This window comes from Camelus bactrianus, chromosome 3, assembly GCF_048773025.1.
Source record: "Camelus bactrianus isolate YW-2024 breed Bactrian camel chromosome 3, ASM4877302v1, whole genome shotgun sequence".
NCBI classification, from domain to species: Eukaryota; Metazoa; Chordata; class Mammalia; order Artiodactyla; family Camelidae; genus Camelus; species Camelus bactrianus.
Genome location: NC_133541.1, coordinates 9,170,187 through 9,183,520, shown reverse-complemented (window position 1 = coordinate 9,183,520; position 13,334 = coordinate 9,170,187). Strand labels below are relative to the sequence as shown.

Here is a 13,334-nt window from a genome sequence, read left to right as displayed (position 1 = left end):
TAACAGAACCCAAACGTGCCTCATTCTGAAATCTAGCTTGACTCTAGTCCAATTTTGACCTTATGGAATAGGATTTGGCTCCTGAAGTCCTCAGAGTGGACTTAAAGTGTGGGCTGACCATACTGAGCCCCCAAACACCCACCCCAGCCCCATGAGCCGTAACCTGCCTAAGAGAAGGGCACAAGTGGCCCAGGGAATCAGTTAACTCTTGATGAACTAGCTTCCGTGTAGTAATTACATGGCAGTGTAAATGGAGAACTCAGTACTTAAGAGAGTTGGCCCTGAGAACTCCCAAGTTCAAGTTCCCAACCCGCCACTTAAAATCTGGGTGACCCTAGGAAGGTAAGTCAACTGCACTGAGTCTCTACTGACTCATCTGGAAAATGGGGGATAATATCAACCTCACCACTGTGGAAATGACAGGAGATAGGGGTTGTATAAAAAGTGCCTGATGGACAAATCTCCCGGCAGAAAAATTTCAAGGAATTTAGGTGTGTGCTCTACTCCCAAGGAGATGAAACACAGCAACTCGCTCCTTAACTCCGGGCTGTGCACAGAGACCCCCCCTTCCAAAGAGCAGAGGGGAGGAAGGAGGGAGGGGGGAGTCATCTTACAGCAGAGAAGCCTGGCCAGCATGACCTCAGCCTGGTGGTCCAGGCCCACAGGGATAAGGCAGGCCCACAGCATGTGCTGGTAACGATTCTCTGCTCGATCAAACTTTAGCTGGGCTCCTGAATTCCTCCCAGGCCCATCTATGCACTTCCTGGTAAAATCTCATTTTAGCAAGAACCCAGCTCATAAGTCAGTTTAACCAGAACACTCCACCCTTGGTATCTGATCAGTTCCACCATCCCCCAGGTGATATCTGATCACCCTGGCCTGTCTTCAGCAAGAATCCTGTTAGGTCGCTTTGGCCAGAATCTCCCTGATGTTTCCTCTTAGTAATTTTCCATCCACAGACCCCTACCCTGCCCGTTGGCTATAAATCCCCACTGGCCCTTGCTGTATTCAAGAGTTGAGCCCAGTCTCTCTCATCCACTGCAAAGTCCCATTGCGATGGTCCTTATACCAATGGAAACGATTCTGAATCAAGTCTGCCTTACCATCTGTAACAGGTGTCATTGGATATTCTTTTTATTTTAACAAAATCCTTCATATGATGTCATAAGAGTGGTCCTTTCCTCTGTGGTCCTCCTTTGAAAAACCTGTAACTCCAGTCTAATCATTAAAAAAATGAGACACACACAGATTGAGGTAGACATTCTACAGACTACCTGACAAGTTTTCCCCAAAAGTCTGAGAAACTGTCACAGCCAAGAGGAGCTAAGGGGACATGACAACTCAACATCACGTGGGATCCTAGCTGGGATGGTGGAACAGAAGAGAGACATTGGGAAAAAACCGAGGAGGTCCAAATAAAAATGGACCTGAGTTAATATTAAAAATGCATCAGTGTGGGTTTGTTTGTTTTGTCAAATGTATCCTCCAAATATAAGACCCTAACCACAGGGGAAGCCTGGCATGGGGAACACAGGGATTCTGTGCACAATCTTTGCAGTTTGTAAGTCTGAACTATTCTAAAACTGAAAGTGTATTTCATGAAAGGAGGTTCAGGACAGGGCCACTCGACAAGAGTGAAGCAGAGGGACAATAATTCTCAGCTGGCTGCCGGGGGTGGAGCCTCTCCACGCCATCCACAAACCTCACCAGTGGTGCAGGAAGCTCACCAGGAGGCTGTGGTGGGCACAGACGATGGCGGCTGGACGCCAGGATGGACCCTGGGAAGGCCAGGTGGATGGAGAGGAGATGCTGACACAAAGCACTCATAAACAGACAGGCCTCGGTGATTGCCTGACCGAGCCAAGTAACAGAAAGAGAAAACGATGACTCCTGGTACAACCATAGCCCCAGGGTTCTGGCTTCGCTTTGGATGGTCAGTGGCATTTTCTCTGAGAGCCGATGGGGGTAGAAACCCATGCTAGCCACGCTTGACTATCTATCCATCTACCTATGTTACCAAAGCCAAGGAAAGCACCCTTTGGTTAATTGTCATGGTTTTCAAGAAAAAAGGTTAATGTCTATGCATTCTTAGAAGCCTCAGGTCCACCCTAGATTTCCACTGAGTCACTCTCCTCCAAACCCCACGTGGGAAATTTCAAACTTTCCCACCCTTAAGTCACCCAGCTCACAGCAAACCCCTCTCCCAGGAGATGACGCAACTCCCTCTTCACAGAGAGAACTGAAACCGCAAGAAGGGAACCCCCTCAACTTTCCCCCATCACCCCCCACAGTCACCCACACCCATGCTAGTGAAAAGGAAGGTGACTCCTCTCCTATTTAAAGACGCCCATCTCTCCTCGCCCTCCGGGGCTTTAAAGCCATTCCCCGTGACTTCTGAGGAATATATTTGTGCTACAAGCTACTTCCTCTTTCTTTTCAACCTCTCCCCTTAGTTCACTCCCATCACATTATATTCGTGGTCTAAATTCTTCACCTTGCCCTTTGCCATGTGACCTCAAAGTCCTGCAAGAAGAACGTTGGCCAATAGGATGTCTGCAGGCAGAAGCTTGACACACACTCACTTGGCGGGACTCCTTCCAACACTTGTGCCTCAGCTGTCTGCCTAAGAAGAACATGCCCGGGCTGGCACGCTGGTCCCAAGAAGAGGGTGAGGACACACAGAGCAGAGCTGCCACAGCTGGAGGGCCCCGCTCACCCCAGACACATGAGCGGAGGCAGTCTCTGTCCGCCGGTCCCCAGCCCAGCCACAGATATATCAACTAGAAACGTTTTAAACTAGAGTTTGGGAGCTACTGTGCAGCAAGAGGCTGGTAGCTGTGCTCAAGGGCCACCCATCTTAAAATAAATACGACTGTCAGTCCACTCGGGCTGCTGTAACCAACTGCCATTGACTGGGCGGCTTGAACAACAAATATTTATTTCTCACAGTTCTGGAGATTGGAGAGTTCAAGGTCAAGGTGTCAGCAGATTCAGTGTCTGGTGAGCGTCTACTTCCTGGTTCATAGATGGCTGTCTTCTCACTGCGTCCTCACAAGGTGGAGGGTGATGGAACCCTCTGGAGGCTCTTTTACAAGAGCACTAATTCTATTCACGAGGGCTCCACCCTCGTGACCTATTTACCTCCCCAAAGCCCCACCTCCTCATATCATCACTTGGGGATTGGGAGTCAACATCTGATTGGAAGGGGTGGGGGAACGTAAACATTCAGTCCATTGCGATGACCAACAAGAATCCCCGTGGACCTGTCTTTGCGTTCCAGCCACCGGCCATCAATCAATTGACTCCTTTTCAGTCTAACTTCCAGACTCATCCACTCTCACTCTTGCTACTTACACCCCCACCCCACACACAGTCTCCTGAAACTGTCTTCCATCTGACCCAGTGACTGCCTTGTGGCAAAATTCAATGGTTACTAGTCAGCTCTCATCTTACTAGACATCTCCATAGCATTTCCCACTTGTCTGTTCCACCCTTTTGGAAATACTCTCTGCAGATATCCGGCTTGTCCACCCTTCTGAGTTTCTTCCTATCTCTCTGGCCACTCTTCAGTTTTCTTTGTGAGTTCCCCTGTTCTCTCCTTCCAGAAATGCCGCTGTTCCTCAGATGTGTGACTACGCCATCTCATCCCATCCACTCTCCCCTGGTGACCCCATCTACTCTCATAGATCTGGGAATCACCCTAAAATTCCCAGATCACTTATCTCCAGCTCAGTCTCTCTTCCTGACTTTCTTACCTAAGTATCAGTCTAGTGGCTATTTCATCTTGGGTAACCCACCATCAATTCAAACTCAACACATCAAATCCAAAGCATGGTTCTTCCAAACCCATTCCTCCTGCCCACATTCTTTATTCAGTGATGAACACCCACCAGTCACCAGGGTACCCAAGCCAGAAATCTGGGCTTTCTCTTCAGCCTTCCCCCACCTCCTCCCCATCCAAGTATCAGTGAATTCTGCCAAGACCACTTGGTAAATATTTTCCATACCTGTCCGTGTTTCTTCATCCCCACTTCCACCCCAGAGCTGGGCCACCACATCCTTACTGGGGTCCACCCCTCTCCTAAATGTCCTCCCTGGTCCCACTTCTGCCCCTCCATTCATTCTTCAAGCTATCAGCAAGAAACTCTTCTGATCAACACAGCTACTACCTAAAATCCTTCATGGTTACTACATTTCATATAAGACTCAACTCTTTACCAGCTATCTCCTTTTTATCTGGCCTTGCTCTTTGAAGGGTAGCAGAATATGCCATCCCAAAACATGCCACTTTGACATAAAAATTATTTTGAGCTGAAGGCAACTGAAAAAAGCAGATGCAAGAAAAGCTCCCTCCCCATTTGCCTAAAAGCAAGACATACATCCTTTTTCTTTTTACTTTACCCCAGTTTTATTGAGGTATAATTAACACAGAGCATTGTGGAAGATTAAGGTGTACAACATAATGATTTGAGTTATGTGTATTTTGAAATAGTACCACAGTAAGTTTAAACATCCATCATCTCATATAGCTACCCAAAGAAATAATGGTTTTTGTTCTTTGTGATGAAAACTCTTCAAACTGCTTTTGTTTATCCTGCCATTTCTCCACAAATTTGTTGTTCTTCATGGAAGATGACATTTAAGCCAGAGTTCTAAGCCACCTCCTTGAGTTACTTGTTTTTCCCAGATGTCCCCCATGTTTACATGAGGTACAGGTGTTTATAAACGTCTGGTTTTCTCGTTAGTCTGTTATTACAGGGGTCTCAGTTGGGAACCAGGGGGTAGAAGGAAGGTTATTTCCTCCCCAACATCCGCTTTCCACCCTCAGCTCTTGTACCAATGCCCTTCTAGTCTACTCTGTAATCACACAGCTCTCTTTTTAATTTACCCATGCAGCATGCTTTCTGGGATCATCTGGTGACCTCTGCACGACCTAGTCCCATTTTCCTTCCTTGACTTTTTACCCAGCTACCTGATGAGTCATCCCTTCCAACAGAAGATCTGCCCTCCGAGCCTGGATTAGGCACCTGGACCGTGATGCCGCACGGTCCACATTTCTGTGTGCCTGTGGATTCCCACAGCCACCACAACCCTCACGACCCTTGTTCATAAGTCCAAAACTTCCAACTGACTGCAACCTCAATAATTACATAGTAAGTAAAAAGACTGAAGGATTCTTATTTCTCCCCTGAAAAAAAGTTCACTTATCAAAAAGGTTGCTAATTATCAAGCCATAACCCACATTATCTAAGATGGCACGGACATCACAATTATTAATTACTGATTCATTCAACATGTAATTGGGTACCAATTATGGGCTAAAAATCTAAGGAAACAGACAATCAACCCAAGCTGCTCTAAAAATGGGAAAATGTTACAGAATTAGGGTTGTCTCAAGAGCTGATTTTTCTGACACCGGGTACACAAAGTGTAGTTCTCCAAAGCAGGCCAGTAGAGGGAACTGTTGATTGGAAATAGCAAATCCCACTAGCGCAGCAGAAGAAAACAGATTCTCCCCAACCAGGAGAGGGGGGACGTGCAGGTGGGGAGGGGGGTGTGTCCAGCAGGCCGTCCTCTCTCTGATGGAGGAGCAGGGCTAGCTGCCTTGGAGGAGGTGGCACTGCTGTGCTTAGTCAGAAAGACTCCGAAAACTGTAGTTTCCAAGAACAGGCAAGGCTAGGAAACCTCAGAGATTTGCCAAGTTCTAATTTATTTGAAACAGTAGAAACCTAGCAAAAGGAAAACACCTCTTAAAAAACCATAAACCTCACAGTGAAGTCAGACTGAAATCCTGGCCGGGTGGAGTAATAATAAAATAAGATGAACAGTGGAGAGTGTTTATCCCCGGCCCAGGCCAAGTCATACATTCTCTTCTCAAGTGGGACCCTCTCCAAATCCTCCACGAGCCAGGACTCGTCTGGGCAGCCTGCGCCGGCCGGCCACCCCTGGGAGCCTGACTGCCACTTTGTCCCCAGCAGCGAGTGGCGTGAATAATGCCAGGTTGGTTCTCAGGGCATCTCCTCCGCATTTTTAAAGATAAGTTCCAGGAATAGCAATTTCAAGGCTGCACCAGAGGTTACTTGGCACGAACCAACTTGATATTATCACCAGTCCAAAAGGACCCCTGCTGTGTGCTCAGTGCACCTCGCTGCTGCCGTTCTGTTAAAGAAGAACTAGAGATGGAGAGAGTAAACACGTAACGGCCATCCCTGGCCTTGTAGTTCATTTCTTTGGTTATCTTGCTTTCTACTTTACTTTTTTTAGGGGACGTATGAGAGCAGCTGAAATCACCAGCTAAATGAGATTCAGGGATTATCTGAGGCTTTAGTTTCTTACAGTCTCTCCATTGTAAAGGCTGAGTTCAGATTTGGCTGTATCTCGATTATGTGTAAGTCCCTGGGAGGCTAGGCTTTTTAGAGAACACCCCACAGGCAGATCAAGGCATTTGCATTCGAATTTACACTCACAAGTGCGGAGGGGGCCTTGTAGAAAGCCCTGCTGGGCGGCTGCAGTATCAAATGATACACATACATGGTCGCTTTACAGTTTTTCTTTAACCACACAGCTTCTGCAGGGTCCGATTCTGACTCGACCAAGTCAGCTGAGGTCACTCCCCCGCCCTGACCAGCAACTTGTTTGGGCTCGAGGCGAGACGTGTGACACAACCCCGGCAGATGTAAACAAATCTGTGCTGGAGGCTTCTGGAAATGTTTTCCCATCTCAGAAAATAACACAGGCAGGGATTTGCTCATCCTGCCTGGCGCCTCCTGCGCTGTAACGTGAGGCCACGGTGCTTGGAGCTGCCAGGCCGTCTCGGGATCATGTGGGAAAGGTCAAGAGCATTTCTGAGACGCTCAGAACACGACAAGGCCACGCAATGAAGCACCCCTCCCCCGCCAGCTGTCGCCTTCAGACAGGTCGTGTTGCAAGAAGAGGCAGCTTCCTCACTGTTGAAGCCTGTTTTGTTGGGGATTCGGGAAACTGCACCCAAAAGCATCATAAGAGATCCTGGGCTCCAATAAAATCAGGGAAACACAACAGCAAGTACTAAGAAAAGTTCACTTTGAGTTGACAAACACTGAAAAAAGCCCTTTACCCGAACAAGAACACCCTTGAGAACATAGTGGGAAGTGTAAATTGGCACTGCTTTTCCTAAGAGCCATTTGGCAGGGGCTACGAAAATGTGCGCATTTAAAGTGTGCGTGTCCTTTGATGGAGCAATTGAGTTCTGAGAATCTGTCCGTGCGTTTCCGCTCCTTCCTTCTCTGCCCTGCTTTCGGCCCTGGAGGCTGACCTCACCAACCGCCCCTGCCGGGCTCCTCAGCCCCGAAGGCTCGGGGGGCTCAGCAGGGCCGGCCAGGAGGGGAGCGGGTGTGTGCCTGCGCCTCCACATCCATCTCCCACCCCTGGGGCTGCGGCTCGGGTGTCCCAGGTCCCCTGGGTGCCCTCTGCTGGGCTCTCACCCCAGGGCCCACCCCTTAGCTCTGCCCTGACCTCCACTCACAGTCCCCCAGCCAACTCCTCAGCCTAGCCCTCTGGGTGCACCTGCCGCTGCACCAGGATGCTGACGGGTGCACCCTCTTCAGAAACGCGCCCCCCCGACACAAACGACTTGACGACAGTGTTGTCTCTAACAGGCTCATTCAGAAACTTGCGGGCATTAGACTTTTAATTTGGGAGACAGAATTCTTCCCCGCCCTGTAGACCCAGCACTGAGGATGGCCCTTGGACATGAAGTGACTGCTGGATAAATATTTTTTCTAAAAGAGGACCTTGTACAGAAAGATGAGCCACAGTTGATTGAACTGCCTCAGTTACGGGACGCGTGGCAGGGGGTGCGTGCTGTGAACACACCACCGCTCAGCGGTGCCGCTGCGGGAACCGGGTACACCGCGCGTGCTCCGGGCTGCACAGAAAAGCCTCCTAGAGCTACTGCGTGAAGAAGTCAAAATCACAGTCTCTACAGATTTATCCCATTCATGTAAATAAAAGGTGCGTGCACACTCTGTGTCTTAAAATAAGAGAGTGAGGTCAGGGACGGTAACCAGCTGGAACGTGGTCAATGGACGAGAGAATTAGGGAGAGTGAAATGGGATGTTTCTTCTTCTTTCTCACTGATACCTCTGTAGTGATTTTTCACGGTAAGCACAGATTGCTAGACATCTTTAAGAATTAAGAAATCATCAAATAAATAAAACTGTTTATGGAATTGGATGAAAATGGGACATCATTTGATTCTACCAGCTAAAAGCCCAAACATCTTCTCTTTGGTTAAAATAGTACATAAAGGCTCAGTCACTTCCCTTTAGTCTCACTGTGATTTAGTGATGGTTCTGTGTCCCTCTGACGACGTCTCACCCGGGTCCATGAACCACCCCTGCCCTCAGCTCTCCTGCCCGCTGAGAGGCCACCCACCACCGCCCTGCATAGGAACTTCCAAGGCCTCAGTTCTCAGAGCGAGGCCCCCAGGCCAGCAGCCCAGCATCAGCCGGGAACTCACTGAAGCGAGCATCCTGAGCACAAGCCCAGACCCCCGTCACCCAGACCCCGGGGGCCGGGCCCAGCAAGCTGCGCGCCACCCAGATCGGGGCTGAAACATGGGCCACCCGCCTGCGGGTGACGGCGACTCCGCCTGCGCCCGAGCAGGACCCCAGGGGGCCTTGCCAGGACAGACCACGCCCCACCCCACCCACCCCCTCTCCACGCCCTCCACCTGCCTGCTTGTAGAAAAGCTTTAGCCGAGTGCAAAGAACAAATTTAATCAGAGAATCGAGAGACGTTCAGAAACCAAAGAAAACAGTCAAGCAAGACAAAACAGCAATAGTTTAGCCATTAAACAAAGCCAAAGACCTTCTCAAGAGCTAGAGATAATAGTCTGAGCCACATCCTTTGAGCTGTTTTGCAGACACTGAGACCCCCACCAGGTAGAAGGAGGTAGCTGTGTGCTGCCCACAAGCACGCAGACCCCAGAATCAAAAAGTTGATGACGTTGACTCGCAATGACCTCACCACCAACCAATCAGAAGACTGTCCCCGGGCTGATCACAGACCCCACAAGCCCCTCCCACACCCTGTCTGTAAAAGCCTTTCCCTGAAGGCCATGGAGGAGTTCAGTTCTTTTGAGCACCAGCTGCCTGGACTCCTGGCCGGGCGCCTGCAATAAATGCCACACCTCCCCTCACCACACCCTGGGGTCAGCAGTTGTGATGCGGGTGTAGGGTTCCCCTTTAGGTGTAAATCTAATCTTAGGTCTAATCTATACTTCCTGGTACCCCAGGAAGGAAAAAAAAACAAGGCAGCCACAATGTTCAAAGAGATAACAGAAAAGTATCCTTTAAAGCAAAAATATGACTAACGTAAGTCAAACAGCCACAGAGAGAAGGAACTGACACGTATGGCAGCGTTGGTTTGAGGTTTTTTGGTTGTTGGTTGGTTGGGTTCTTTTCACCGTCAAGGATGCAGGGCGGGAGGGGGAAGGCAGGAGATCTTTACACGTGTAAGAAATATCAGGATATCAACAAAGACAAAAATCAGGCTGGACTCTGCACTTGTTACCTGGACTGTTCTTCTGCAACATGAAATGAAATGGCAGGGGGGTAGGCAAAAGACAAGTTGTTTTTTTTTTCATTGTGAATACAAAATAAAAACATTATCAATGAGGCAAGAATTCAGAAAGCACTTCTCGGGTATTAAACCAAAAGTTATGTCCTTACATATGCAAAGAGCTCTGGCAAATCAGTAAGGCAAGTCACCTCTTCTTCTCATAGTTTCATACTCTAGTATGACACGCAGGTTCTTGTCCAGGCCATGCGCCTGCTGCCCAGGAACGCCTGGTAACAAGCATCTGCATTCTGGCAGGCACTGATGTCGGTGCTCCACACTCTCCACCTGCCATGGAGACCTCTTCACTTAGAGGTCTCAGCATTTCAAAGGCCTGAGGACCAAATGAAGGCGATGTTTCTCCAACCACCACCCTGTGGTTTCTATCCCTTTGAATTAGCATCATTCCCTGACCAGCAGGCTGAAAGCTATTCCAGACCCACCTCTCCTCCATCGCCCACATCACAACCACCAGGACCTGTGCTTTCGGCCATTGGCATCTTGCTCCTCTCTGCAACTGCCCCGTGCGCACCAGGGTCATCTCTCCCATCACCACACACCCACCTCATGTCACTCAAATGCATCCCCTCGTGTTGTATCTACACCCTTCGTGACCTGGTCCCTGCCTCCTCCTGGGGCCACCTCTCCCCCATCCCAGACACATGCAGTCCTTGGTCATTGCTAAGATATGCGGGGCTCCCTCTTGGTCCCGTGGCTTTGCAGCGCACTGGCTGGAACAGCCCACCTTTGACTTCAGGACCCAGCACAAGCCCCTTCTCCACGATCCCTGTCCCAAACCACCAGGCTAGATGGGGTGCTCTCACCCTGAAGCTCCCAGCGCACTCTCCAACAGGGCCCATCAGAGGCTATTTAGCTGGAGAATCACCCAAAGGAAGAGCTGCCCTTCACTTCCCCACCCCGGTCCCGGCCAGCGGGAGGCAATGAGTGATGAGGCTACGATCACTGGACGCCTCTCATGATATCCTTTTACGCTTTTGCTGTTCAGGACATTGTACACCAGGGCTTTCCAAGCCTGAGGGGCCTCCACAGAGGGGTAGCTTCATGCCCTGAAACCTGACGGGGTAGACATGTGTGAGCACAGCCCCAACACCTGGCAAAGTTTGGGGGTTCCCCACCTTAGGCACCTCAAGTGAAAAGCAGGTGGGAACAGACTGCTTCCCATTCCGGGGGTGAAACTGCCAGACGCTGGCGTCTCTGGTTTCTCTGGGCTCCCCAGTCAGTCCCCCACGCTGGCTTTGACACAGGAGCCTGTGATGCAAGACAGGACAGGGAGGTCCCCCTTTGGCGGCCGCGGCAGAAGTTCCCTTTCCAGAATTAGCATGGAGTGTGGTTTGGGGCTTTTTCTGCAGCTTCCCTGGCCCTGAGTCCGAGTCTCAACAACTCTCAACAACATCGTCATGTGTCCCCACATTCCCTGAATAAACAAGCGCCTTTTCTACCACATTCAGTCGGAAGCAGCTTCTTTCCTGGAAACTGAGAAGCAGCGCGATACAGCAGATGTGCCTTGGAAAGCCAGGAATTTTGAAAGTGGTCAGTTACAAACTCGGTTCATCCCATGATTACAAATGAAATGTGGCTCTGAAGGGATGAGCAAAGTTTCGTGCTTGACTCAAAGTCTGTCTCACATCAATTCTAGAAGAGGACTGGGGAGAACAGTGCGGCTGGCGATGCCGGTGGAAGGACCACCTCTGGAGGTGACCGCCTTTGGCGGAAGGACACCATATTTACAAGGTGTTCTCACTAACGGCCCGGCCTTGTTAAACTGATACATGCTCAGCAAGAAGCCCCTGCTTTTTCTTTACATCCCCAAGCAAAATGCAAGGCTACCTTGTAACTATGTCCACTTTCATACATTAAGTGTCACTAGTGTCCCTTCCACTCACTAAGGAGCCACCAGCAACTTCCCGATCCCCAGTCTCTAGAGGAGGTGCCAGCAGAGGCTGGGTTTCCAGTGCAGCTTCATGTTCGAAGACTTGGGGCAGTTCCAGAGCTAGTTCTGCCCCACCCTGCGTCCTGCACTGGTAGGTAACCTGCACTGTGAGGAGAGAACAAACCCGACTCCATATCGGGTCTGTTCCTTTAGCTCTAGCCCTGTGCCCTGTGGCCTGGGCTCAGTCACACTGGCTCTGCGTCTTTTGTAAAAGAATGTTGCCTGTAGCCTGAGATACACAGGAGAGCCCATTCTCACAGCTCTGACCTATACGGGTATAACACTTTTCCGTTCATATGGAGAACAAACAGTAACACCTATCTTGGAGGCTTATAGAAACATCGTGACCAAGTTTACATGCACAGCTGCAAGAACAAAGGATTCTGGCACCAAGAAGTTTGCAACAACCAGCCACACCCCCTCCCCTTTTAGTAGAAAAGCATCCTGAATTCTAACTTTGGGACACTAGTCCGCAATCTTCTTGGGCTGCTGGCTTTCTGAATAAAGTCACTATTCTTTGCCCCAACAACTCTCGATTTACTGGCTTGCTGTGTGGTAAGTGGTGTGAGGTTGGACTTGGTAACACACTGTCCCAAACACACGAAGAGAATGTGCACCTACCCTCAGCCCTTTTCCTGTCCCTCTTGGCAGTAAAGCATAACTCCTGATCTATTCCATCCCTCACACACTAACTCAGGCACTGAGATCATGCGCACCCCCCCCCACCACCACTGCCTGGCAGCTCCGCTCGGCCTTGGCTCGGGGAGGGAAGGGAAGCTGGGTCTTACCTGCCTGTGCAGCTGTGATTAGGGCCGTGTTCCCCTCGCTGTCCTGCCAGTTGACGTCAACATGGGGGCACTCTGCTAAGACCACCACGGTGTCCACAAAGCCGTGATAGCAGGCGACAATAAGGCCAGTCTAGAAATGAAGAGGGAAGCAGGTCAGAGGGGCAGAGCCGAGCGTCACCACCACAGACCCCACGGGCACCCCCTGCCCCCAGGGGAGGACGAGCAGGGCTGAGGAGGTGTGGAGCCAGGCCCGGGTCTCAGCCACAGGTTAGAGCAGGTCAGCCACGGCTCGTTCTCAAATGCATGCTTGAAACGGGGCAGGACCCTGGGGGACCCTCTCTGGTACAAATCCTTTCTGTGTCCCCCATTTCTTGTTTGTAGGAAATGGGCTGCAATCAGCCTCCTTGACCTTCCCTGAGTTCCAAAGTGCAGATTCAAACAGCGGCTAATCAGGGATGGGAGGGAAGGCAAAGACAGAATAGTGCAGAGATGGGGCAGGGTCCTGGTTCCACCTCAAGGAACCAATATCTTTGAGTTCTTCTATAGGAACCAAGGCCCCCACCCAGGTGGAGGATGGCAACTTCAGACTGACCGCAAGATTCCTGGGGCACCGCCATGTTCCCGCACCACCGACCATAAGAATCAGAAAAGTCACACACCGTGCGGCCTTGCCCCACACGTTGCCTATAAAAATGTCTCCCTGGAAACCATCGGGGAGTTTGGAGTATTTGAGCACAGGCTGCCCGCTCTCTTTGCTCGGCGCTGCAGTAAACCTTTCTCTGCTCCAAACACCAACGTTTCGGTTTGTTTGGCCTCACTGTGCATCAAGCACAGGAACTTGTGTTCAGTAACAGGCTGAGTGCTGAGGAGGCCTGTGTCTGGAAACAAAGACCCTGCCCTCAGGGCGCTTACATTCTATTTTAACGGGAGGGAAAAGCGTCAACTACAGACCTAAGGTGTAGGTGCTGGAATGTGTTAAAAGTTTAACTCAGGCC

The 13,334-nt window shown here is 50.3% G+C and overlaps 1 protein-coding gene across 2 annotated transcripts in view; it reads right to left on the bottom strand.

Moving 5' to 3' along the window:
* ANKRD33B (ankyrin repeat domain 33B) overlaps window positions 1-13,334 on the bottom strand; it is a 77,963-nt gene that overhangs the window by 18,372 nt on the left and 46,257 nt on the right. For both annotated transcript variants that reach the window (XM_045518302.2, XM_074356280.1), the window contains exon 2: window positions 12,340-12,469. In XM_045518302.2, the coding sequence (XP_045374258.2) occupies window positions 12,340-12,469 (130 nt within the window). The remainder of the gene's footprint in view (window positions 1-12,339; window positions 12,470-13,334) is intronic.